The following is a 26,423-nucleotide window of genomic DNA, read 5'->3' as shown; positions in this document are numbered from 1 at the left end:
ATCAGCAACTATATGCCTATAGTAACATCACAGCCTGTCTTTAAAATACCTTTGAATCAACTACAACTACAGCTGTTCTCTCACCATAGGTGTGTTTCTAGAAAGCAAGATACAAAACAATCTTACGTAAATCAATCTATGTTTTCCAGACACAAGCAGAACTCATTAATAATAAAAATAATCCTCTGATAACTCCTTTGTAAGGCAAAGATCCATTTGTAACAGACTGTGAGCAAGGAGCCTCTTAGCTGTTTTTTCTGCAGCCCCGCTCTTAGAAGACCCTAAATCAATGTTTGCCCAACTAAAAAGAATATTTTCCCCTTCAATCACATTTGTATTTATTACTGTATATTGAGGTTATTTAAAGTAGGGTATATCTGTGTTACATTTTGTTAAGTTGTTTTATGTAAACACTCTAAAGATCAGAGCCAAAGTCTATGCTATGGGCTTTAGGCGATATACAGAATGAGATCATGAGCCCAAATGTGTTCACTCCTAACACAATTTGTGAAACAGATGGTGATGAATCTTATCCTTAATTTCTAGATGGAAAACTAAAATCCAGAGTAGAAATTAGGGTCAAGAGTTAGGGACGGAAGTGTCAGCAGATAAGATCTCTTGTTATCATACTTTCCAGAGTGCTTCTCATTAGTTTACTAAAAATGTCCCTTGAGTTAAATACACTGATAACCAGAAGCATCCACAGGTAAAGTTTCTGAATGTGTGTTGTGTTTTGTTAGTGCCTCTATAATCCTCTGGCAATAAGCAAAATTGTATACCTAGCCTTGACAAGCAAGGCTCACTTTACCCCCTCATTAGCTACATTACAGAGTTGGATGACTGGTCTGGAAGCAAAGAGTAACTAACATACCAAAAAAATTTCCTTGAAGCCACTGAAAAGTTCTCGAACAACTTTCCTCATCTGGGGCACCAGTTTGAATATCCGCAGAGGTCTCAGGCACCGAAGAACCATGAGGAGCTGAGCTCCCGATTCAGCAGGCACATTTTGAGGCATCCAACAAAGAAATATCAAGCTCACCTAGAGGGAAAAAATAATCTCTGGAACTTATATAATTTATCCACTACTATCTACATTTTTGAGAGCCAACTGGCCACAACTTTCCCTTTGCAGAGATTCCATGTGTTATGCGGGACAAGCATTCGCCAGGTATGTATGCTGTCTACTAACTATGAACTAAGAACCCAATGTAGACCGGTTAGAGGCCCCAAAGGAAAGTCATCAGGTATATGCAGGTATGAACTGGGGGTTCCCTCCCCTGTGTGGTGTGTGGTCACCAGTGCCTTCTGGTCCTTCTCTTTAACTTGCACACTGGAGGCTCCACTGATGTCAACACTGTTGAAATTCCTTTGATTGAGGATGCTAAACCTCATGCTTGAACCAATACTCACTATTTTATTAATGATCTGAACATGCTACATGTTAATGGTCACATTTCTCCTTGTTGCGTTGGAAAGACACTGATTTTCCATCTTCTTGGATATATAGAAAAAAATGAAATTTCTTTGAGCCCCCTCCTTTGGTTTCTCAATTTACTTTAACTGAACAGTTGAATGGTCACCTTCTCTACCCAGGTATTTGTGCACTGGAGTCGGGAGAGAGTCCAAATACACTTACTTTAGTTTGCCTTTGGCAACAAGGGGCTCAATCAATTTATATGATGTAGATTTTTTTTAGTATAGGAGCCAGAAGAAGTGTGGGGTGCAAACGAGATTTGCTTTCTTAAACCTTATTAATGTATGTCTTATGCATACACCAATCTGGTTGATGTATTTGAACCACATCCATGGATATTTTTAATGCTCTTTATTTAGATTTTATATGTGTGCCTATTTGCCTATAATGGACTACTCTACGTAAGAACTCAGTTATCGCCTCCAAGCCGCTGTGACTCACATTCTTCACTCTTGTACCAAGAAATGCAGATTTTATAAAACCATTACATTTTACATTTAGGAAATAACCAAAGACTTACAAGATATATAAATATGTCCATTACTCCACCGAAGTCCCTGATGACAGCAGTTGGAGTGAAAAATAAGCCATCTGCCATAATCTTCAGATTAAGTTCAATGCTCATGAATATCACAAACACATACTCAGCAATCTGAAAATGGGCAAAAGGCAATTTGATCATCATATATGGAAACATTGCAGGGTCAGTGTTTTCCCTCTGAGCTGTGAGCTGCGATTCAGCAGCAGTACCTGCAAAGTAGGTGCATGCATGACTCTTCGAAAGGGGGATTCGAACATCATGGAGATGCAGGAGCAGATGGTGACGATGATCATGACCCAGTCCAGGTAAGTCACCAATCCCAGCAAATCACTGCCGAAGACCAAACAAAACTGAGAAACACAAACACTCTAGGAGAGGCTGCTGAACGTCAGAGAAGATCCTTCTGTGATTCAATTAACACGGCTGGCATTTTCCTACGACTCCCCAACCATTTATTTCATAGCGTGATATAGCAAGAAATGAAAGAAAATTTTTGTATTTTTATCCAGCATAAAACAGTACATGGAAACTTCAAACGTGCATGCAAAACAGAGTTTGTAATGCTTACTAAAGTTGATGGTACTTTGTATTTTTCACAGCTCCTGTGACAGGATCTGTTTTAGATCTGTAAGAGAGAACAAACACATAAAACTCTGCAACATAGCAAGCGCTTTATAACTTGGCAGCATAGTAATTATAAACATCTCATCTACCTAAAATTTCTTTTACATCCTCTATAAAATGTTCTTTATAGTATAGTATTTGTTAACGGTATGCGGCTTTAGAAGGCAGAGAACATTAGATGAAAGAAAAGTCAGAAAAGTTTGCAGTTGATGCTTACAGAAGTTTTGTGTTTCTCGGAATACTTGATTTTAGAATTTGTGACTCCATCCAACAACTTTTAACCTGGATATCACAAAATTAAATTTTGACTTTCAATTAAAACCACTAGTTAAAATCTTTGCCTAAGCAGTTCAAGGATGTTCCTCACAATTATTTAACGAAACAGCCATAAATTAAATAGAGTTCTTCACTCTGCATTTAACTGCAATCTTGTGGAGTAATTTACGTGGAATTCTTGGGGTGGGGATTTATGACTTCCAGCCTCAGGATGCCCATGAGCAAACTTCAGCGAAGCCCCTGACGGTCTGTGTGTGTGTATTCCCAGGTACAACAAAGTCTTCCTCAGTCCACATCAGCTGCATTGCTGACAAAAGTAGAGTTAAACCACACTAAATGAAGTGGAGAATTAACAATTAGATGCTAACGTGGAGACGGCCAGCAGGATAATTCCAGATGCAAAACCTACTTTGGGAACTGATCAACTCTAAACTGCCACCTTCTTCTTTCAGGGAAGCTTTCAACGATTATTATCAGGTGTTTGAATTGTGAAGGTCTTTCTAGGACAGCAGAAAGAACAATAGACTGGCGATCAGGAGAAAGTCATGCACTAGCTGCTGTCCTTGAGGAAAGTCCTTAACCTCCACTGACCTAAATGCCCTCCTCTGTTGAAGGAGGAGGGACGCAGATGACACCAATGGTTCCCGAGGTCTCTGCCAGCCCTGAAATGTGACAACAGTGTATTAGATTCCTAGGGCTGCTGTAACAAAGACCACAGACTGACTGGCTTAAACCACAAACATTTTCTCCCAGTTCTGGAGGCTAGAAGTCCAAGATGGAGGTGTTGGCAGGGTTGGTTCCTCTGAGTGCTGAGGGAAGGACCTCTCCCAGGCCCCTCTCCTTGGCTTGTAGACGGTGGTCTTCTCCCTGTGTCTTCACATCCTCTTTCCTCTGTGTGTCTCTGTCCAAATTTCCTCTTCTTATAAGGACACCAGTCATATTGGATTAGGGCCCACCCTAATGACCTCCTTTTAACTTAATTACTTCTTTAAAATCCCTATCCCTGTCTCCAGTACAGTGGCATTCTGAGATACTGGGGATTAGGACTTCAACACATGAACTCTTGAGGGGTGGGGACACAACTCCGCTCATAACAGATAGTGATTATCATGATACTCATTATCAACAAAGGAGATCAATTTACTTAACTGATGGCATCAGAGAAGGACCAACATAACGGAAAGTTTTCACACTTCCTCGGAGACTCCTAATATAGTCAGAATATTTACTTAAAGTTATGCATGACAAAACTTCCATTTTATCCTTTGGTTGCCTGCTAAAATTGGCTTAGGTCATCACAAATGCAATGTCCTCCATCATAAATGCAGGTTGACCACACTGACAGCATCTTATAACATTCCTTCCACGTGGATAGGGATAGAGATACTGGCCAGTGGGTGTTCTTCTTGTAACAGCTGGTAATGGAAGTCCTAGTCAACTTCTTTCCACTTATATTATTCTAGAATAAACCAGTTAAGGTTATTTTGACCACAAAGAAACTACAAGTCTAGACGAAGATGTGTGCAATGAACTTCATCTTGTCATTCAGTCTCCCTTTGGTTCAGTATTTCCAGAATAAAAGACGGAGTTAATAACACTGATATAAACATATTGGGCAACTGTTAAAATAAACAAAAATGGCTGTTAAGTGCTTTATAAACGTGAGTTTCATATAAACGTTAACCACTTGAAGGCTTTGTTTATTTTCCACCTGGCCGGCCGTTCAGCAAAGAGGAGCAGCATGATTAATTAGCCCACAGTTTATTTTGTGACCCCATTAGGACTACACGTTCCTTCTTGCTCGTCTGACAACTCCCCCTGCTGCTTGCACGACTCAGGCCAAACACCTGGCTGAAACGGAGTGTACTCACGCATTGAAGCGTGCCCGGACCACCACCCGGCAGAAGTTTCTGAACCTGTGCTCCCGGCCGACTATGAACAGCGGTTTATCGAAGTACGGGTGGTTCTCTCTCAGCTCTTCTTCTTGCACTTTCCTTGAAGGGGAAATTTACGGGAGAGTAAGGCTGAGGGACAGTTCGCCATTCCAAAATGAGAGCTGGGAAACTGGGAACACCCCATACCTCTTCATTTCCGCTTGTTCCTTTTTTTCCTGGATCATCTTTATTTCGCTGTCTTCTCTTTGTGCATTTCTATACCTCACTGTATTGGAATGCTAGAAACAAAAGAAAAGGGGGCATATTAAAATGGAAGCTTTTTTGGAAGGTCCAAAAAAGATAATCAATTTTTTAAAATTAAAATAAAAGTCTTTATTATATATATATGTATTTTGAAAGCCACAGTCATCTTAGGAGGCTTATCTTTTTCCTCTAAAGGGTAATTTCTCCAGAAAAATATTTATTGAGACTCTATTATGTGCCAGGCACTGTTCCAGTGCTACGGACAAAGCAAAACAGAAAAAATAATGACAAATCCCTGCTCTTGTGGGGCTAATGTTGTAGTCAGAGGAGGCAGCTAAAAATTAAGTCAAAACAAGGAAGAACATCAGAAGATGTTTAACGTTCTGGCAAAAAACGAAGAGGACAGAGAGTGCTAGAAGGCTCCCTGTCTAAACAGACAGGTCAGAGCAGGCCTCACTAAAAAGTTGTTCTCTGAGTGAAGACTTGAAGGAGGCAGCCGCTGGATCTCCCCCTGCAGAAACGTGGTCTTTCAGAGGAGGGGTGGGTCTGCGTGTATACACATGGAACAGCCAGGATGCCGGTGCAGGTGGCGTCAAGAGAGCGAGGAACAGAGTAGGAGAAGAGACCAGAGGGGTGGGGTGCAGGCTGATCGTGTAAGACTGACTCTGGTTTTTGCTCCTTGGTAGATGCAGAGCCATTGTTCAATTAACCGGATAGATTTTATAGGAGGCATTCCTTAGATTTAATTATCTGTATCTTCTATCATTTGTAATAAGTGAAAAGATGAAACTCTATTTTAAATTGCTTCTATGATGGAGGAAAAGACATTGAGAGAATGAAATTCTTATTCTCTTAATTCCTATGAAATTAGCAGGACCCCATTCCCTTTGGCCATGGAGAAGATGGCGGCTGGAGTTTTGTTACATGTCTACACAGAAAATATAATAAAAAGTCTTTGAAGAAGAAATAAGCCTCTGGAATTGAGACTATTCAAATAGGGCCTTTTGTTGTGTATATTTAAACACATATTTTCAAAGCCATGTCCTAAGGTGATTCATACGTAGATTGCACATTTCTACTGAATCACATTGAAGGAAAGTGCTCTGAACTGGTGTTGCCTCTCTGACTTTTTGCCTAGAAATTTTTTCCATACAATATACCTGACCCTCAAATTATAAGTACATAGACCACATGTTGGATCTGATCACAATTCCATGTTAATAATATGGTAGATCATATCCAACAGAGCTCTAGTTTAAAAATCATGGTGGTGACATGCTTGTGCCAATTAGAACTGTATAAATTGGGTAATGGCCGTATTGAGTTTTTTCATCACCAACTTAAATTGATGCTTTTGCCTGGAACACTTAGTAAGGAGAATTTACTCTGACTAAGATAGCAGTTTCTACAGATTGAAAGAAGATGGACTCTGTTGAAAACTCCAGAAACTCTTAAGAAATAAGAGGTAAAGTGGTAAAAAAGACAAAAAACCCACAAAAAAATCCTGAGCCTGGCTAACTTTCTCTTCCTAGACCTCCTTCTTTAAATGCCATCCTTGGCTCTGAAGGTCAAGACTCCGCTTTCTTAGCAAGTTATCCAGACTCAACTTAAGACGTACATTTTAATAAGGGCTTCACTAATGATAATTACGTAACGTGTACTTTCCAACTGTCTTGTGATCTCCGTGTGGTATGGTTGCTGGTGAGTCCAACCCATTGGTTAGACATCTGCCTCCCTGGATTTTCATGGATTTTCACGTGGTTTGTTCCTTCACTTACTTTGGGTCCCTAGGCTAATGAAGAATGTGAATACTGACCATCCTCTTTAACATTCCCTGCCGCCAAATCTCCACCTTTGATTTCTTCACGCTATTTTATTTTATTTTTTTATAGTATAGAGCAAAACTGTCACAGCAATGAAGAGATGATGGAAAATAAATAAAAATCACTCCCAGAAATGATCATGTATTTGTTCACTTGCTTATTGTCTGTCTTTTTTACTAGAATGTAAGCTCCTGGAGGACAGAGATTCTGTCATGTTTCCCACTGTTCCTCATCACTCACAACAGGACCTGGCACATAACAACCCTTGATAAATAGTTATTGAGTCAGTAAATAAATAAATGAATGACCTAGACTCTAAAAGCAAAGCAATTCTTGGGAAATCTTACATAGTCTTTGACAGAAAAATTCTTCCAGAAATAAATTTTATTTCCCACTATGTAAAACCCTGAAATTACAGACACAGGATCTAGATTCTAGAATATTTTGAACTTAGTGAATATCCAAAATTAACAATGTGAATCATTCCTATAAAATGTTTTGTGTCTTTAATTTTAGTCAAATGCAACTGATACGTCACTTTTGTGTTACTATCTTAATGAAAACGTGCTATGAGGGACGTCTGAGTTTTTTACAGTTGTTAATGATCACTTTTCTGTACCTGGCCATTTTATTTGCTTCCTCAGTTTCCTGATTCCTTCTGGTCTGAAGTGCTAAGGATATGTGATAAAGCGACAGAAAGACCCAGGTGCTGGAATTGTCTGAGTAGTCATTTAAATACATTTTCATAATCATATTTCCAAAACCCAGAGCTTTGCTTAGAACTTACATCTTGAGTCAGAGTTTCAAGCGATTTCCCCCTACTGATCCTCTGGCTGTTTGAACCGTGTCTTAAGGATCTAAAAAAACCACAAGCAATTGGTCAATACATCTCAAGACCAAATTTAAAAAATAAAACAACTTTTCTATAGCATCACAAACGCTTATCATTTCTTTTTATAGCAAAAGCTTATAGTCTATCCAATTGTCTTTGAGCCTATCTAACAAAACTCAGAATTTTTCCTTCTGATCTTAAATGTGAGAATTTGGTCATCACCAAGGAAAAGGTTTTTGAAAGATTTTTTTGATCTTTGAATCTGATTGTATGTTTCATTATTGTTACTACCAACAAATAGAACTCAGTTTCTCACCCGTGCCTGTCTGCTAACCAGAGCTGTGCTCAGTGAACACTTCCTGTAAAACTCCTTTCCTTAGTTTCTCTGCAGCCTCGTCTCCCGGTGTATTTACCTGCGCTCTTGGCGGATATGATGCTGCACACTGAGAATTGACCTTTCCTTTGCCGGCTGCCCCTCAAATGATCCACTCAGCATGCGCTGTCGAGTGCAAGCTCTAGGAAAAAAGAAAAGAGCCCGAGATAAATGCGTGATCTGTACACTTGGGATGCATAATACATAACTGCCCATTACTCTTATTATTTTTAATATAATATAAGGCAATGATAATGTGAAATACAGCGAACGACACATAACCGTAAAGGTAAATGAGTTTCAGGCTCTGTGTCAAGAACACTTACAAAGCGGAACTGTCATAGCCATGAAGAGGTGCTGGAAAATAAATAGAAAGCTCTTGGCCCCCAAGTCCCCCCACCCGGAATAGGAGAGCTGCCATCAGGATTCTGTAAGCCGTATGGCCAGTCCAATCACAGGTAATCATGACGCTGGTTTTGAATTTAGACAGGGAGGTTTCTAATAACAGCACTTAGGGAAGGATTTGCCCACCCAGGCCCCTGGGATGATGGAATATATGTTCTGAGGAGATTTTGCAGAACTCTAGGAAAATAAGAAAGCATGAAATCGGGGGGCAAAAATTAGTGTTAAAGAGAAGTAACCAAAGCTGGACTTAATGGCTAGAGGACCCTCAGTCTAAAGCCGGTGGCTGACAGGTAACCAGCTACCACTTTCCTTGCAGTCAGAAAACTAAGAAGACTTTCAAAAACAGGGTCTCTTTAGACCATAACTGGGCTTGTGTTAATTTCACATTTGCTAATGAGTGAAGAAAATTGAGTGAGTCGACACCTGTGGTGCGAAAGATTTGGAGGGAAAACAAAATTTCTCCTCCAGAAAGCTCCCTCCCACTGGAAATGACAGGAATTCCCTTGATGTAGTTGTCAAGTGAAAAAAAAAATAATACAGGGGTTAAGAGACTTGTGTTCCAGAGGCGACACTGACATGAACTAGTTGAGTGACGTTTGGGCAAATCAGTTTCCTTACAGGTAAAATGAGAAGGCCTTGATCTGGAAGCTAACTCATAGACTTAAAATGCAATGATCTTATGATAAGCAAATCTTATGAGTCTGTACTTGTTCAACACCTGAACACATGTACTTCTTTACATTTCACTGCTTTACAGAACACTTTCATGTTTCCTAAAATGCATTTCTAGATTGGCTTTGAATTATTGTCTGTCTCAGAGTTAAGATCTTTGAGAAAAGATCTGTGTCTGTTTAGCATACTTAAAACAGCAGCTCTTATGAAATTATGCATTTATTTAAGTACTTAAAAATGCTTTTGATGCTGCTGCTGATATGTTGAATACCTATGAAAAATCATACAAATTTAATGAATGTAAATGCATTACAGGAAATAAAGCCCAAACAGTCACTATTCTTAGTTTAATAAGCAGCAAAGGACCATTTTGAGAGAAAATTCAAGTCAAAATTTTATTGAACAACAAGGATTTATGACAATGATATTTAGAGATTACGCTTATTTCCAGGACTGGGATGGTGTCTCAGAGGAAGATGCATTTGTAAGTTAGGATGAGTTGACAAAGGTATAGCATGATTTCATATCATGTGTATTAAGAATTGCTCTCTGGACAAAGGACTGGAAATTCTGAAGGCATCCTCACAAAATATATTTGAAGAATGGTATTATTCTGGCATAGATATATAGATCCCTTGCCATTTGTTTACACAAACTGTCAAGACTTAACCTTCAGCCACTGTCTTAGTGACTTTTATTCTTTTGTCACAAGACTCTCCCCTAAGGGAGTTGAGACCTATAGGCCTTAAACACAAAACACATACAACTGGATTACAATAGACCTGTTTGAGATGGAACAGTCACTGGCTTTAAGCTGCCCGTGGTAACGGACTGCTGGTATTTGACTGACAGCCCAGCCTGAGGATGCCTGGGCATTCTCGCTAGAGAAGAATTAGGACCTTACCTACTGACTCAGGACCTAATAGATCTCCCAGCACATAAGTCAACATAACACAGCCGTGCCCATCTGGGTGGCTCTGTGGATCCTGCTGAGACCCCCTCCTCTGGCTAAGAGATCCCATGGAGACCCACTGACTATTGGAAAGACTCCTTCCACTCCATGACATCTCCTCTTCCACCGCCTCCAACACAGCATAGCTGAAGTGGTGGGGAGAAAGCACTGTGCGCCTCCCCACCCCCCCCCACCCCGCCCACCCCACTGTTACTTTCTGGCTCCAGATCACTCCTTTCTTTCCTACTGGGTCCAGAGAAGTCAGAAAATAGTATTAAAATGGGCTGGAATTTCTCTGTGATTCACATGTGAATCTCTGTTCTCTGAATGATTTACTCATTTGGAGTGGGGGTGATAAGAGGCTGGTTTTTAGCTCTATGCTGCAATCAGAAAACCTGTGCTTGGGGCCGGCCCCATGGCTGAATGGTTAAGTTTACGTGCTCCACTTTGGCAGCCCAGGGTTTCCCTGGTTTGGATCCTGGGCACGGACCTAACACCGCTCATCAGGACATGCTGAGGCAGCGTCTCACATAGCACAACTAGGAGGACCTGCAACTAGAATATACAACTACGCACTGGGGGGCTTTGGGAAGAAGATGATGAAGAAAAGAAAGATTGGCAACAGATGTTAGCTCAGGTGCCAATCTTAAAAAAAAAAAAGAAAACCTGTGCTTAATAAGATAGCCACTTAAATGTGTACAATATGTAAAACCATTTGCTTTAATTTTCTTATACTATCACTTTCTTCTTTGTTTATAACACTGCTAGAATGATTTCAAACTAGATAATGATGGAAAAAAGAATAAAATACTAAGTAATTCTGGGCCAGTTAAAAGATGCAACAAATAACTTCAGAGTTCTACTCAAGCCCAGTATAACCCTCAGTGCTTTCCATTTCCTGGCTGAGAGGACCCTACCAGAGTCTCCCTGTTCTCTGAGCAGAGGCTGCTTACCCATCTCCTCGTTTCCTGGGGCTCCAAAGGTACACACATAATCTGAGCAAAGTGAAATCAGGCAAGTGGGGTCATCTTGACTTGGTGGTTAAGAGGTTACCTTTGGTGTCTCAGGCTCAATGTGACTCTTTCTGTTCCCCTGTGCCAACCCCACATCCCAGTACTCCACCCCCACTTATGGTGCCAAAACAAAGGTAAAGAGTCTCCATCTTCATGTAGTGCTGCCTTTGTTGAGTCTCTTCTTGAACCGAATGCTTTGGTATCTCATTCTTCCTTCAAATATGTCCAATAGCTTTTAAGCTAGAAAACTCTATAGGTAAATTCTAGGGTTTCTTAGCTGAAAACTAAGGGCCATATTTTTCTAGCAAATTGCTAAACATTTGGGTGAAAGAAATTGGGGGGGAGCACATGAAAGGTAGTTCATTTGAAAGCTCCTGAAGGCTTTTTCTCCCCGCTTCCGAGTACAGTGGTGGGATCTTACTCAAATTAAAAAGCAAAAGTCTCTCTCTCAGGTAGATGTTCTCAAGACAACCAAGAAAAGAAGGAACAATGGTCATTCCAAAAAGGGCCATGGTCACGTGCAGCCTGTTCGCTGCACCAACTGCACCTGATGTGTGCCCAAGGACAAGGCCATTAACAAGTTCCTCATTTAAAGCATAAGCGGAGGCCACAGCCGCCAGGGACATTTCCGAAGTGTCTTCAACGCCTACGTGCTTCCCAAACCGGATGTGAAACTACACTACTGTGTGAGTTGTGCCATTCAAAGCAAGGCAGTCAGGAGTCATTCTCGTGGAGCCCGGAAGGACCGAACACCCCCACCCCAATTTAGGCCTGCAGGGGCTGCCCCACCACCTCTGCCCAAGCCCAGGTATTGAGCTAAGTCCTTAAGACTGAAGAAACACTCTCCTCTGGAAAAAAATAAAATGGAAATCATACTTGAAAAAAAAAAAAAGCAAAAGTCTCTTCTAGGCACTGTATCCATTATAGTTAATTACTAGCCTATTTATCTATAATAGTTTTCCCATGGAAAAAACCAGGTGATGATACAGAAAAAAACAACTTTTCTACAGATTCATAAATCCACCTAGAAAAAAACACATGGGAAAAATCTAATTACATTATACAAGGAGATCAGTTGCCAAAAATGAGTTCCCTACGGATGAAGGAAGGAACTCAGATGGAAGGATATAAATCTGCGGTAGCAGAGGGAGGTAGGGAGCAAGGACATGGGAAAGAAGCTGCATAATAGGTTCACTCTGAGGACACCTGGACATTGAAACAAGTGTAAAGAGTGCCACTTTAGGATGATTCTGCATAAATGAAACAGCCTCATGCATAAGCCACTGTCACACTCTTTTGTCATGTAAAATATTGTGCTATTTTGGAAAATAATGGGCTTGGTAGGAAATTATTAACTTCAATCTGGCACGATCAGATTCTAAGAGGTTTCATATTCTCTAACACAATGTGCCAGGTTCACATGAAAGTATGGTAAAAGTTTGCTTCATTACTTTTAAAAGGAAATACAATTTTATTATATGCAAACATATAGAGTAATCCAAACCGTGAACCACCAAAGAGTGTTGTAACATGCACAATATAATTACAAATTTTAATATAAATGGGTTCTGATAAGTAACATAGAGAGAGAAGTGAATATTTCCCCCATGTGAAAGCACAGAAAACTTATGTTTTATCTTCCATGTTGCTGAAGCATATTATTAACAAGCTTGTTTACTGCTTATGGCATTTTGTCATCATTAGTCACCTCCCTTGTTAGAGTGAGTTCTTTAGGGACCATTTTGTCATTCATCCTCATATTCCTGAAGTGCAGGCCCTGGCACTCCACTGGGCTGACTGATGCGCAGAATGAATGAGTGAAAGGTGGGGGTGTGTGAGGAGAGCAGAGGAAGGTGAGGGAAGTGGGAGGGCTGGATCCACAACTTGCTAGTCTCGAGGTTCAAAGCAGTACATTAGATTTCCAGTTTCAAACCCAGCAGCACAGCTGTGGAAAGTTCTATCCTTTGGGGCCTAAAGGAGAAGACGATTTGAGAAAACACAAGGTTTAGAACTATGCATTTCCAACCTCAGTTTTTCTAGCTGTGGGACCTTAGGTGAGTGACATGCATTCTCCAAACCTCCGTGTCCCCTTTGTAAAACGTGAGCAACAATAATACCTTTCCTACTAACTTCATAGGGAATTGGATCAAATATGATTATGAATATGAAAGTGCTTTTGAAACATTTACGTTTTATTTAAATTTTAGTTGCTAGTATTTACTTTTCCATCTTGTCCCATGTCATGGTTGATGTTAAAACATTCTACAGAGGGCTGAGGACAGAACAGCAAATTTGACAGAGGGTCATATTGGAAGATAGGAAGATAATGTCTACCATGGACTAGAGCTGCAGCCTCTTAACTGGTCTCCACACATCTACTCTCAATAAATGTATTATTATCCCAAGCAAAGTGTTTTCTGAAATGAACATCCGTAATGTGACGGAGGTAGGCATTTCTCAGACTGCCACCAATGATCCTGCCTCCTGGCTTTCATGCCGTTGTGTAATCCCTGAGTGTGGGCAGGACACAGTGACTTGCTTCTAATGAACAGAAGGCAAAAGGGATGGGATGGGTTACAAAAGACTGTGCCTATTGTCTTCTGCACTCACTCACTCTCTCTTGCCCTCTCGCTTGCTCGCTTTGACAAAGCAAGCTACCATGTTGTGAAATGTTCTAGTCACACTTCTTAAGGAAGGAGAGTGGCCTCCAGTTAACAGCTCGTGAGGAATGAAACATTACTCTAACAGCCCATGAAGCACTAAATCCAGGGCCAGCTCCGTGGCTGAGTGGTTAAGTTCGCACGCTCCGCTTCGGCGGCCCAGGGTTTTGCAGGTTCGGATCCTGGGCATGGACATGGCACTGCTCATCAGGCCACGCTGAGGCGGTGTCCCACATGCCACAGCTAGAAGGACCCACAACTAAAATATACAACTATGTACTGGGGAGGTTTGGGGAGAAAAAGCAGAAAAAAAAAAGATTGGCAACAGTTGTTAGTTCAGGTGCCAATCTTTTAAAAAACAACAAAAAAACCTAAATCCTATTAATAACCATGAGAATGAGCTAGAAAGAGGATTCTTCCCATTCAAGTCAAAATGGCTTCAGCTTTGTGAGAGACCCAGAGCCAGGGACCCAGCTAAGCCACACCCAGATTCCTGACTGGAACTGTGAGAGAATCCATGTGTTGTTTAAATCACTGAGTTTTGGAGTAACCTGTTACACAGCAAAGACAACTAATACGGTTATCATCACTTGTCTTATCTTATCATCTTCAACACCCTACTGCTCTTCAGAGAAAGACTAAGACTGAAACTTAGCATGGCATGCAAAGTCCTCTAGGGTCTGGCCCCAACCTCCCTTCCCAGTCTCATCTTTTACCCTCAGGGACCTCAGTTTCTCCACACCACCCTCTTTGGTCTTTCAGTTCCTCACATCCGCCATGCTTTAAAGAGCTCCAAGAGAGCAAGGGTTGACTTTGTGATCACTCACTTACTACTTCCACCTTGTACCCAGTAGGTGCTCGACAAATATTTGTTAAACGAATAAAATTTGAAATTCTGTGAAGATCAAATATTTTAATTTCTTTTTTGATCACTTCATGCTTATGAAGCACGGAAATAATCACAAACCCAACAGCATGTGTTTGAAATATGCTTTTTAAAAGGGAAGTTAACTAATCTCAATTTTATCTCAAGTTAGAATACCATGCCACTCAAGAAATAGGCTGCACACCTATAATAGATGAGATCCTGAGACAGTAACAACAACAACAAAAAAATCCTTTTTGCTCCTTGCAAGCAGAAAATTTATAAATCTTTATCTATATTCTATGTGAACGCTATTAAGGGAAACTGGCAAGCCAACGCGAAGCTGAGCTGAACTCATTTCAATTTCTCAAACAGGAGATCTGATCTGTCACTGGGAACACGTCTCCATACATCTTGTCTTACAGCAATCTGATGCCAAGCTGAAACAGTGAATAACCAAGCAATCTGAGACTTTTGATAGTTTACCAATGAGAAATGAGATGCACACATCACTAAAGCTATGCATTTAGTAATAGACCTACTGAGAAGCAGAATTACTTGGATGCTCAAGCTATATTTTGCCACTTTTAATTTTTCATTAGAATTTAGATGCCTTTTTGTCCCACATAAGGATAAAAGAAATATGTTTTCAGGAAGAAAATGTTCATTTACTTGCTGCTTAGAGAAAAAGCAAAGCTAATGGTATTGAAAACACTCTGTGATCTTCATGGAGGGTCTTGCTCTTCTTAGTGGAAAGACTGGTAGGGTCGTGGTATTAAGGTCTTCAACATCTTCTCTGGATCTCTTCATAATGGCGAATACTAGAAGGCCAGTTTCTTAGAAACTCCATCTAGTGGCTTAATATAAAAAAAATTGGTCTGCCTGCTTGGCTTCTGGAACTGGGAGGCACAAGGCTTCAAGTGTCTGGTGAAAAATAATGAAGTCTTTTGTCTTGTCTGAGCAAGGAAATTCTCCATTATGCAGGCATATGTAAGCCCTTTATTCCCGCTCCCTGGAGGAGAATTACAGTGAGGCATTTTCCTTCTCCCAGTTGGGGTTAATGTTATGCCCGCTCTACCTTTGAAAGTAAAACAAGACTAGGACCCCTGATGATGATTCAAATGTGGGAATATTCTTCAGCAAACACACGTTCCCAGTTGCAAAAATATTACCCCTGGTTTCTTGCCAAGCCTTTGAAAAAATATATGAAAGATTGATTCTTTCTTTTCCCCCCTCTGCATTGCCTTTGTGCTGTGGAATTTCAATTGCCCTCATATCACAGACATATATATATAATCTTCTATGGAGGTTGAGAGAAGAGAATCATGTCTTAAGAAATTGTCTCTATTTTTCTTGACATTTCTCCATCTAAAATATTTTTAAATTGGCCCGAAGATTATGGTTATAAGAGAGATCTTTGGAGCTTTATTAGCCTTTAAACACCACTAGTTGTTTATAGAAACAGTAGCAGGGGGTCCTCGGTTTCTTTCTTCTCAGTCTCATGTCTTCTTTCTTAATGTTCCAGAACAAGGGTGTGGAAAAAGCCTCTACATTCTGTAATGAAAGAGAGAGGGCTCTGAGTCTTCAAATTATTTTCATTCATTATAGAAAAGTTAGATTACACGATACCATCTGGTATTAAATGTAATTACCATCTAAAGGAAATGCAATGTAAGTTTGCAGAGCATTAAATGTGAGGGATTTTACTCAAATCTTGAGCTCCACAAGGGAACACATTTTAAAGTATTATCAGATGTTGGTTAATATAATGTAATCACATCAACAGACAACAGGAAAATAGTCCTTCAGCGGTAATTATGTAAAACTAGGGCTGTACAACTGTGTAAGAGAATAGATAAGGAGTATTTCCTGGAAAGGGCTCTTACCTGACTCCACGAGAGGGACAATGTGATCATCCAAAGTAGAGACAGCAGCGGATGCTAATGAGTGAGCTCCTCTGTAATGGGCTCTTGGGGAGATGAGGAAAAAGCTGCATTTTTATTGTAGTGAATTCCCCACTCCTTCGTGAATCAGCCCAGCCCTGAGTCAACGGATGCAGATCTTTAATAGCAACAGCAGATTAGTTCTTTCCAACCTTGCGCTATCCACAAAAATGTTTTCATATTAGATTTGTAAATATGTGGGCAACATGAACTTCATTGTAGATAGAAAAATAAAATAAGCCTTAATGTCTTATAATGTTGTTACTATACATAAAAAAGAAACTTAACTCATGGGAAATCTGTGTCGTTGGTGCATCTGTTAAAATTCAGCAAATAAAATGTCAGAGATCCCAGACCATTCACTGAGGTTCAAATTTAGTAACCCAACTACTGTCTCAGAAAAATGTAAATCACAACGCAAAGACTGACCTTTTTGTTACAATAAAAGTGAAATCTTGCAAATGTTGCATAAATCATGTGAACCAATTTTCTACAGATACGTATTTTCCTATATTAGTTATTAGTGTGCCCTTCAGTGATAAAATAGTAAAAGAAAACCCTGCTAAAATATCTTCCCACATCTGTTAGGAAAAATTTAATAGTAGCTCTCCTAATCCACAGCAATATTACAATCACCTTGGGGCTTATCTAAAAATAATCTCCAGATCATATACTACCTCAATGAAATATAACATATTTTGATTGCCACAAATCAGGTACTACCTAGGAAAACATCATATAATATATTAATTTACTATGTATGGTGGCAGACATTAACTAGACTTATTGTGGTGATCATTTTGCAATATATACAAATCCCCTTGAATCATTATGTTGTATGCCTAAAACTCATATAATGTTATATGTCAACTATAGCTCAATAAAAATATTTTTTAGGGCCAGCCCGGTGGCATAGCAGTTAAGTTCACATGCTGAACTTTGGTGGCCCAGGGTTCACTGATTTGGATCCCGGGCATGGACCTATGCGCCACTTACCAAGCCATGCTGTGGCAGGCATCTCACATGTAAAATAGAGGAAGATAGGCACAGAAGATAGCTCAGGGCCAATCTTCCTCAGCAAAAAGAGGAGGATTGGTAGCAGATGTTAGCTCAGGGCTAATCTTCCTCAAAAAAATCTTTTTAAAAGTTCAAGGAAAGGAAGTTTGGTTGTTAAACAGCAAAAAAAAAAAAAAAAAAAAGAACATGTATATCATATTGCATCAATTAAGTTATATTTTGCCACTTTGAATTTTTCACTATTCTATGTTATATACAAATGCATATACTCACAGATCTTATTTCTTTAGTTTATTCTTCTCTGAATACAGTTCATTTCCATCTGTGTAGTCTCTATATCTCCAAATGGTTTTTCAACTAATAGTTTTCAACTAATCTACAACAGTTTTTAAGCATCATGAAAACTTTAGCAAGGAAAACCTTAATAAAACTTAGTAAGGAAAACCAACTAGGCAGCCTTAAAAGAATCACATATAAATATTTACAATAATATTTAATATTTAAATTAAATATTTGATTATATGAAATTTTAACATTAATATATAATATTAATAATAAGCATTTAATACACTGATATTTATAATACATTAAATATAGTAATAAATATATTTAATAAGTCAGATGTTAATAATTTAATATTTAATTAATAGTGGGCATATGAACGCCCAACACTCTGTTTTCTTAAAATTTCAGGTTATTCTTGCCAAATATTGGTCATAAAAAATTGCTGCTGTGTCAGGAGGCTGACTCCAACTCAGCCTCAGGGGCCTCTGTCCTCTTTCCTCTCATCGGCAGAGTCATCCCAGGTCCCTGCCCTCCCACAGCTGCAGCACATTCTGGGCAGCAGTCGGCAAGTCGAGCCCAAAGGTCTGTGGGATGCCGCAAGGTACTCTCGTCCTCTCAGGGGTGTGAACGTGTCTCACCAGTTATGCCCAGAATGCGGAGCTTCAGAGAACTAACATAACCTTGTCCAAAGTTGCTGAATTGCTGTGCTAACTGATGAAAGTATAATTCACAAAGGAGAACTTGCCAAATGGGGCAAGATGCTCACGCGTTGCATTATGAAGCTCTCTTAGACTTCCCATTCACTGAGGCAGCTTCAGAGAATTGGCCACTCTGGATCCAGACAAGAGAATGAAGAGGCTCTTCTTTCTGTCCTCAAACTTCCCTTGTCGTATAGCTAACGATGTGCACAGGAACAGGTGGCCTTTTGCAGGGAATCATTGGGATGTCACTTGAATTCCTTCCTCTAGAAACTTCCATGATTTCCTCAATCTCTGCAGTGTCAGGCTCACCCTGTCCTCTAGACGAATATGACTTCATGTTCTAGAGAAGAGCCCAGGCATCAGTTCATCTGTCCCTGACCCTGGGGGGAGCTGGAAGAGCAGGGCCCTCGAAAAGGCCAGAGCCCAAAAGAAATACTTCTCATTCAGCTTACAGCCCAGGAAGGACCACCCCCAGCTAAGTCCTCATCCACCTAGAAGTCACAGAACTTCAACGTGACGTGCACGCCGAAGGTTCTAGGTAGACAATTACAACCCATGCAGAAGACAATGTCATGCCTGCCTTGGCCATAGTGGGCACTGTTCTCTAGTGGTGCCTAAGATGGTGGTTACAGACTCTGTTCCAGCTGCTCCTCCTGCCTGATCACCAGCAAAAAAATCCAATGATCTTTTTTTGTTTTGTTTTTTGAAGGTTTTTTTTTTTTTTCCTTTTTGGTGAGGAAGAGTGGCCCTGAGCTAACATCTGTTGCCAGTCTTCCTCTATTTTTTCTCCCCAGAGCCCCAGTACATAGTTGTGTATCCTAGCTGTAAGTCATTCTAGTTCATCTATGTGGGATGCTGCCACAGCATGGCTTGATGAGTGGTGCTAGGTCTGTGCCCAGGATCCAAACTGGTGAACCTGGGCTGCCAAAGCAGAGTGTGTGAACTTAATTACTTGGCCATGGGGCCGGCCCCTATCCAATGAACTTGATTTCAGTCTCACTCACAATCACTCCCCCACCTGCCAAGTCAATCAGGCCACGCTTTACCAACACCTGTGATCATGCCCTGGCCTCTCCCTTTGCCAGTTGTTCTTGCAAGATGCTGGTCTCTACCTCTTTGACTAGGCCTCCTCCCAGAAACTTCATAGGTTTCCTCCTTCTGAGATAGGACTGTTTTTTCCTGGAACATCTACGCTGAATGGAGAATGTCACAGCTGTCCTTCAGGCATCACAAAGATCATGGTTCATCCCCAGGACTTCCAGCCAGCTACCAGAGATGCTAATCTCGGTTGATGAATCTATGTCGTAGTTTGGGAGTAGATCCACCAACATCCAGCAAATGATCTGAACAAATGATCTGATGATCCCTTGAAGATGTTAGTTAGCAAGGCTAGCATAGGCCCAACTGAGTATAAAGCTGCAGCACATAGGCTGTTGCCAGCTGGGTCAGAAATTTGGGATCTAGCTGGAAAAGAGTGTACCGACATATCAAAAGCATTTTATGTCCCTCAGACCTAGTCTCTGCTGGGCAACAGTGGAGAATTCTGAAGCAAGCTCTTAAGGATCTGCTTTGAGAGGTGACTGTGAACTGCCTGCATCTTGGGGGCAACTGTGGGTCGCTCCTAGACTTACTACTAATAATGGGAAATCACCTACAGAGCGCTTTACAGGTACTAACTTGTGTAACCCTTACCTATCAGGCAGGGTTATTTATTTATAGGACCCCCTTTTTTTGAGGAAGATTAGACCTGAACTAACATCTGCCGCCAATCCTCCTCTTTTTGCTGAGGAAGACTGGCCCTGAGCTAACATCCGTGCCCATCTTCCTCCACTTTATATGTGGGATGCCAGCCACCGCACGGTGTGCCAAGCCGTGCCATGTCCATGCCTGGGATCCAAACCAGTGAACCCTGGGCCGCCGAAGTGGAATGTGCAAACTTAACTGCTGTGCCACCAGGCCAGCCCCTATAGGCCCCATTTAAGAGGTGAGAAAATTGAGGTGCAGAGAGATTAAGTAACTTGCTGAAAGTCAAACATCTGTGAAGTGGTGGAGCCAGGATTCTAAACCAGTTTGGCTACTGAGCCACCGAGTGAGTATTTGATGCACATCTCTCGTTTCCTCCTATGATGTTGCTTAGAGCTCCACTTGACAGATGAAGAAACTGAGCCTTCCCAGGGACTCACTGGTACCCAGAGGATTTGACTGCAAAGCCTGCCCTCTTTCCATTTCTACTACACCGGGTGACACAGCATATTCCACATGACTGTATGAACCTGGACAGGAATGATGCCATCTTTGCAGGTCAGTGTCAAGAAGGCCACACAATTCCAGTCCACAAATGAGTTTGCCTGAGTTGACTTATCCATCAGAGTCTGGGGTTTGGGTTGCAAATAATATCCAGCAAAAGATCTTCCATGAAGACACTTCTATTACCCCCAGATAGCTCGTGGCTGGTTCCCCTGTACCACGGGAAGTTTTAAGGAGGGTGTGTAGAGAGAAGGAAGAAGCTGAAGAGAGTTATGGTCCTAGAGAGTTAAACCACCCAGAGAGTAAGGATACCAGCAGCCCATTCAGCACTTTTGTGTACATTGGACACAGGCACCCCTTCCTCTTGAGGGATGTGGTCCCATGCCAGGGGTGCTGGTTGGCAAGGGTGGTATGCTTAGCAGGTCAAGTGAGGGCTGCATGCGAGCCTCTAACTGCCCCCTTGATCTGGCAACTTTGTGTCATGCATAACCCCTATGCGGACCCCGAAAAGCAGCCCCAAGTGCAGGAAAAACAAGGGATTTAGTGTTGTCAATACAGGGCATGAGAGCGGGGGACTCCTCTAGAATTTAAAAGCATGGAGTGGTAGCAAATACTTGGATTTCGGAGTCACACAAACCAGGGGTTGATTCCTGGTTCCCTGACTCACTAGACAGGGTGACCACAGGCAAGTCACCTAACCTTTTGAGCCTTAATTTCTTCATCTCTAAAACAGAGCTAATAATCCTTAGCTTTCAGGGCTGCTGTGAAGACCTAGCTGGGGGAGATCATGTTAAGCAGCACAGTGTTCAGTACACGGTCCCTTTCCAACAGGAGGGAGAGCTTGCATGAGTTGTTAGAGGATTCATAAAAATCGCTGCCTATTTGGGAAATCATATTGTAGTTGATACTGATGATTAATGTGACACCGAAGATATTTCTATGGTGTGTAATCTTGGGAAAAATGACTTAGCCTAAGACTCAGTTTTGTCATCTATAACATGGGGGTAAAAACAGTATTTTTTCTGCATAAGTGTGTTGTGCAGATTAAATGAGATAACATCCATAGAGCTTAGCGTCATACCTGGATCTTAATAAATGTTAATTATTCATTCTTTTCCCTTCTCCCTTTTCCTCCTCTTCTATCTTCATGTTAGAAGGGCATTTTCATAGCATAATGGAAATATAATTTAAGGTATAAAGCACCAAGGCTGAGATTGTTGTTCACTTTATTTTATGGAACATTTTAGATAAAAGATTTTAATTGTTAAAGTCACTCACTAAGAAAACTGTGACTACGCTATATATGAATTTTCTCGTCACAATTGTGTTCAGAAAACTAGAGATATTATTGAAAGCTCCTACATCTAACTAGTGTCATAAATATTTTTAAGGGAAAACATTGTGAGCTCCTTTAGGGAATAATCTGTGTCCAGTATCTAGGAAAATACCTGGCATATAGAAGATGCTACAGAAATGTTTCTTGAATGAAAGGATGAATGTCTTAGGGGCACTTTTTTTCAGGAAGAAAATCTAGCTAATGTCATTTAAAAAACTGTATCTTAATAAATGTATAGCGATTTTATTCATATTTAAGTAGTATATAATTGTAGTCAATAAAAACGATTCTTTTAAAATGACAGAGAAAAACTAACCCTACATATGTCATTAAACATATTTGATTTTTTTGTAGTAAGTAGCATTCAACTAAAGACTATTCTTTAGACTTTAAAAAATTATTAATACAAGAGCATGGTGAGGAAAATTTTGTCATAGATCCAAATATCAGAATGTGAATAACATACCAGGCTGAGCATTCAAAAAGATTATAAAGATACGTCCTAACTAATGAGGTACTGATGGCAAACCACAGAAGGATGGAGCTTTCTAAAATAAGGTAAAATGTGTAGTTATTTTATTTTGACATTTTTCTATGCATTCAGCCTTGCAGGAATGATAATGCATTTCTGCTCAATTTCAGGGCTCCGCATTAGAGAAATCTCCATATGGGTAGCGATGCCTTTGAAAGCACACTGCTATTTGTTTTGATTTCATCTGATGTAGTGAAAAGGTCACCGCCTTTTGAAGGAGGCGTTCTTTAGTGGAGCTGAACGGTACAAAGTCAAAACAGCAGTGACTTTAATAGCAACGTTGGATTTTATAATTTAGGTGGTAGGACATCCTCTCTCTCACAATACTTTCCAGACATATTTTGAAAAAAGCAATACAGGTGCCCGTTTGTGCCAAGGGAATCACCTGCCTTTTAGTATGCGGGAGTGTTCTCAAGTTCTGTAGATATGCCCCACTTTTGTTTCTCATCAGAGGGTTCCCAGATATCACCAGAAGTTCATTTCTATTTCTCAAAGCAGGCATTAATTTTAAAAAATGATAAGGAGAAGAATACACATTAAAAATAATTCTGTGTAGCAATGATTGGTGACTCCACCAATGGTTCAAATACTCCAGACTCCAGGGCCCTTTCTCTCTGAAGGACTTTTTCCTCGTAGGCTTGAATTTCCTGTTCACCGTAAGGTACACAGCAAACTCTTTGCTGGAATAATGTGGATCCTGTTTTCAAACGGAAGATGGATATTTGGAAATGTGGGTCCCCTGAGAACTGGGACCTCTGGCAGTCCTGCAGCTTAATTATCAATACTAAGAACTGAGGCCTCTCCGTCAATATGATTTTACTGTTCATTTCAGGAAATTTCTGTCCAGGAACTTAAGGCCATTAACCAATAAGCAATTTCATTGTTAGCTTCAGAAACTTTCCGAAAACCCATTTAGCTGAATTCCAGACTAATGGACCAGTCCCTTTCTCTAGACAATAGGTCGTTCAACTGGTCAAACTAGTTACCTAAAAATAATTGGTACTTATCAAGACTCAGGCCAAGACTCTGCCCAGCTAAATCCTAAACATTTTGTTAAAAAACACTATTTCTAGAAATTAGTTGTATTTCTTTTTTAAAGGTAATAGGTGTATATGGTTAAAAATTTAAAAGGCATAAAATAGAATAGATTTCTAGAGTGAAGACGGCAGCGTAAAGTCACTGTCTATTTTCCCTCTTCTCAGAAATCACCCCAAATCAAGAAGGAAAGTGGAAATCAGAAGTGCAAACTCTCTGAATGACTGATAATTGAAATGCAGAGCCAGAGGGAATGGAAAGGGCACTGAGGCAGTGGAGAGGCACCAGGCGTGTCACCTCTTTCTTGCCCCCTGCCCCCTCACAGGGCTGCCCTCCCCTACCTGTCTATAACAGGTACTTATTACCTGTTGTGTATCCTGGAGAGTCCCAAACTCTTTTTTATTTTCATTGAGGTATAATTGACATATAACATTATATTAGTTTCAGGTGTGCAATGTAATGATTTGATGTTTGCATATATTGTGAAATGATTTAAACTCTTATATCAAGAATTCTGGGGTCGGCCCCGTGGCCGTGTGGCTAAAATTCCTCATACTCTGCTTTGCCAGCCCGAGTTTGATGGTTTGGATTCCAGGGGCGGAGCTACACCACCCATCAGCCATGCTGTGGAGGCGTCCCCCATGCAAAGTGGAGGGAGACTGACATGGAAGTCAGCTCAGGGCTGATCCTTCTCACACACACACACGAAAGAATTCTGCCCAATGCCAATCAGATCTGCCCCCCTAAAACTCAAACCCAAACCCTGAAGTTCACCTCCTCCAATCTCAAAATTCCCAGAGAGCTGGAATTTAAATAATTTATCAGTTTACACAGCTAGGCCTCCAGATACCTTCGATTAGGGATTTGTTTTCTATTATTTCCCCCAAATATTTGTAATTTTTAAGAAGTTATTTCTAAGACACTATTTCATAATATCTTCCTCTGACGTCACGCTCAATTTAAAGTTTATGTGACTTACCTCTATCTACACCCCAATCAGGACAAATGCCCTCCTGGGATGTACTTGCCCAAATGTCAGCTCAGGCCTTCTGTCCATGCCTCTCCCTACTTCTCTTGCCTGCCTCCCTGGGGAGGACCCCCTTAGATGAAGCTAAAGACGACTAGTCTATGAAAATAAAAACCTTAGGAAAATGAAGAGGACAGAACACTAAAACAAGCCTCTGCGGGACTTTTTCTCTTTTGTATCACGGCTGACCCATCTGTTAAGATCCTGAATCCGCACCTCCTTATCTGCCAGCCCTTTCCTTCCTTCAAAGCCTCCCTTCACAATGCAAATGGTCATAGAAAAGGCCATTTTTTCCCAGCTTTATTGAGGTATAGTTGACAAATATTGTGTAAATTAAAGGTGTACAACATGATTTGATATACTTCTAAATTGTGAGATGATTACATTCATCTCCTCACAGTTACCATTCGTGTGTGTGTATGTGTGTGTGTGTGTGTGTGTGTAGAAAACATTTAAGATCTACCCTCTTAGCAGATTTCAAGTATACAATACGTTATTGTTAACTGTACTGTTAATTGTTAATTGTAAGCCATACGTTACATCACTAGAACTTACTCCTCTTATAACTGGAGATATGCACACTTTGGTCAACATCTCCCCATTTTCCCCACTTCCCAGCCCATGGCAACCCCCAATCTCCTCTCTATTTCTTTGAGTCCTACTTTTCCTAGATTCCTCACATAAGTGAGATCATACAGTATTTGTCTTTCCACTTTTAAGTTACCCAGGAACTGTGGCATTGCTGAATTAACAGACAGAAAGGTTAGAGCCTCGGGCCGGAGAGGCTCCCAGGCAGTAAGAAGACACTGAGAGAGTGGCGGGAACTCTTCCTTCCTCCTCAGTTTGTGTAGGCCTTTTTGAATCTTTTGCCCTGAGGTGACTGTAAATATTTTCCTTTTCTTTTTTTTTCAGGTTCTCTTTTCTCCTCTTCTTAATTTTTTTCCTATTAATTGTTATTGTTGTTCTTTGGGAACAAAGTAGAAAAATGCCCATGGACCCATAGACATGGACCCAATCTATTGTTGACTTTCTAACTTATGGATTACATTATAATGCAGTTATGATATTATTATTATCACTATTGTTATTATTGCTAGTGAAAAAAAGATAAGTACATCCAAAGAAACTATCAGTTTGACCTCCTGCACTTGTCCTTAATTCTTGCAGAGTCTAGTAGAGGAGCAATGAGGAAAACATTTCAGCAGAAGAAAAAAGGTAAATGGCTTTTCTACAGATCAACTCTGTCTTTTTTTTTTTTGAGGAAAATTAGCCCTGAGGTAACATCTGCTGCCAATCCTCCTCCTTTTGCTGAGGAAGACTGGCCCTGAGCTAACATCCATGCCCATCTTCCTCTATTTCACATGGGACACCTGTCACAGCATGGCTTAACAGGCGGTGCGTAGGTCCACACCCAGGATCTGAACCAGCGAACCCCGGGCTGCCGAAGAGGAACATGTGAACTTAACTGCTGTGCCACCTGGCTGGCCCCTGAATTTGTATTCTTAAAAAAAAATTCTTAAGTTTTTTTCCCCTAATAGTGGCCTCTTATTTCCTGAGATTCCCAAGATAACACAGCTCAGGCAGCCCCAAGGAGCTCCCTCCCGTTTTGCAATATGCTGGGCTGTAGTAAAATGCTAAGAGCTCTGGGAGTC

General features: G+C 40.6%; 1 protein-coding gene across 1 annotated transcript in view; it reads right to left on the bottom strand.

Moving 5' to 3' along the window:
- NALCN (sodium leak channel, non-selective) overlaps positions 1 to 26,423 on the bottom strand; it is a 302,683-nt gene that overhangs the window by 39,636 nt on the left and 236,624 nt on the right. Inside the window, 8 exon segments of the mRNA XM_046664759.1 lie at positions 872 to 1,039; positions 1,995 to 2,126; positions 2,225 to 2,345; positions 2,584 to 2,640; positions 4,787 to 4,909; positions 4,997 to 5,088; positions 7,664 to 7,733; positions 8,122 to 8,223. Of these exon segments, the coding sequence (XP_046520715.1) occupies positions 872 to 1,039; positions 1,995 to 2,126; positions 2,225 to 2,345; positions 2,584 to 2,640; positions 4,787 to 4,909; positions 4,997 to 5,088; positions 7,664 to 7,733; positions 8,122 to 8,223 (865 nt within the window).

This window comes from Equus quagga, chromosome 6 (assembly GCF_021613505.1).
Source record: "Equus quagga isolate Etosha38 chromosome 6, UCLA_HA_Equagga_1.0, whole genome shotgun sequence".
NCBI classification, from domain to species: Eukaryota; Metazoa; Chordata; class Mammalia; order Perissodactyla; family Equidae; genus Equus; species Equus quagga.
The sequence above is the reverse complement of the archived record's forward strand: the minus strand, read 5'-3'. Positions and strand labels throughout refer to the sequence as shown.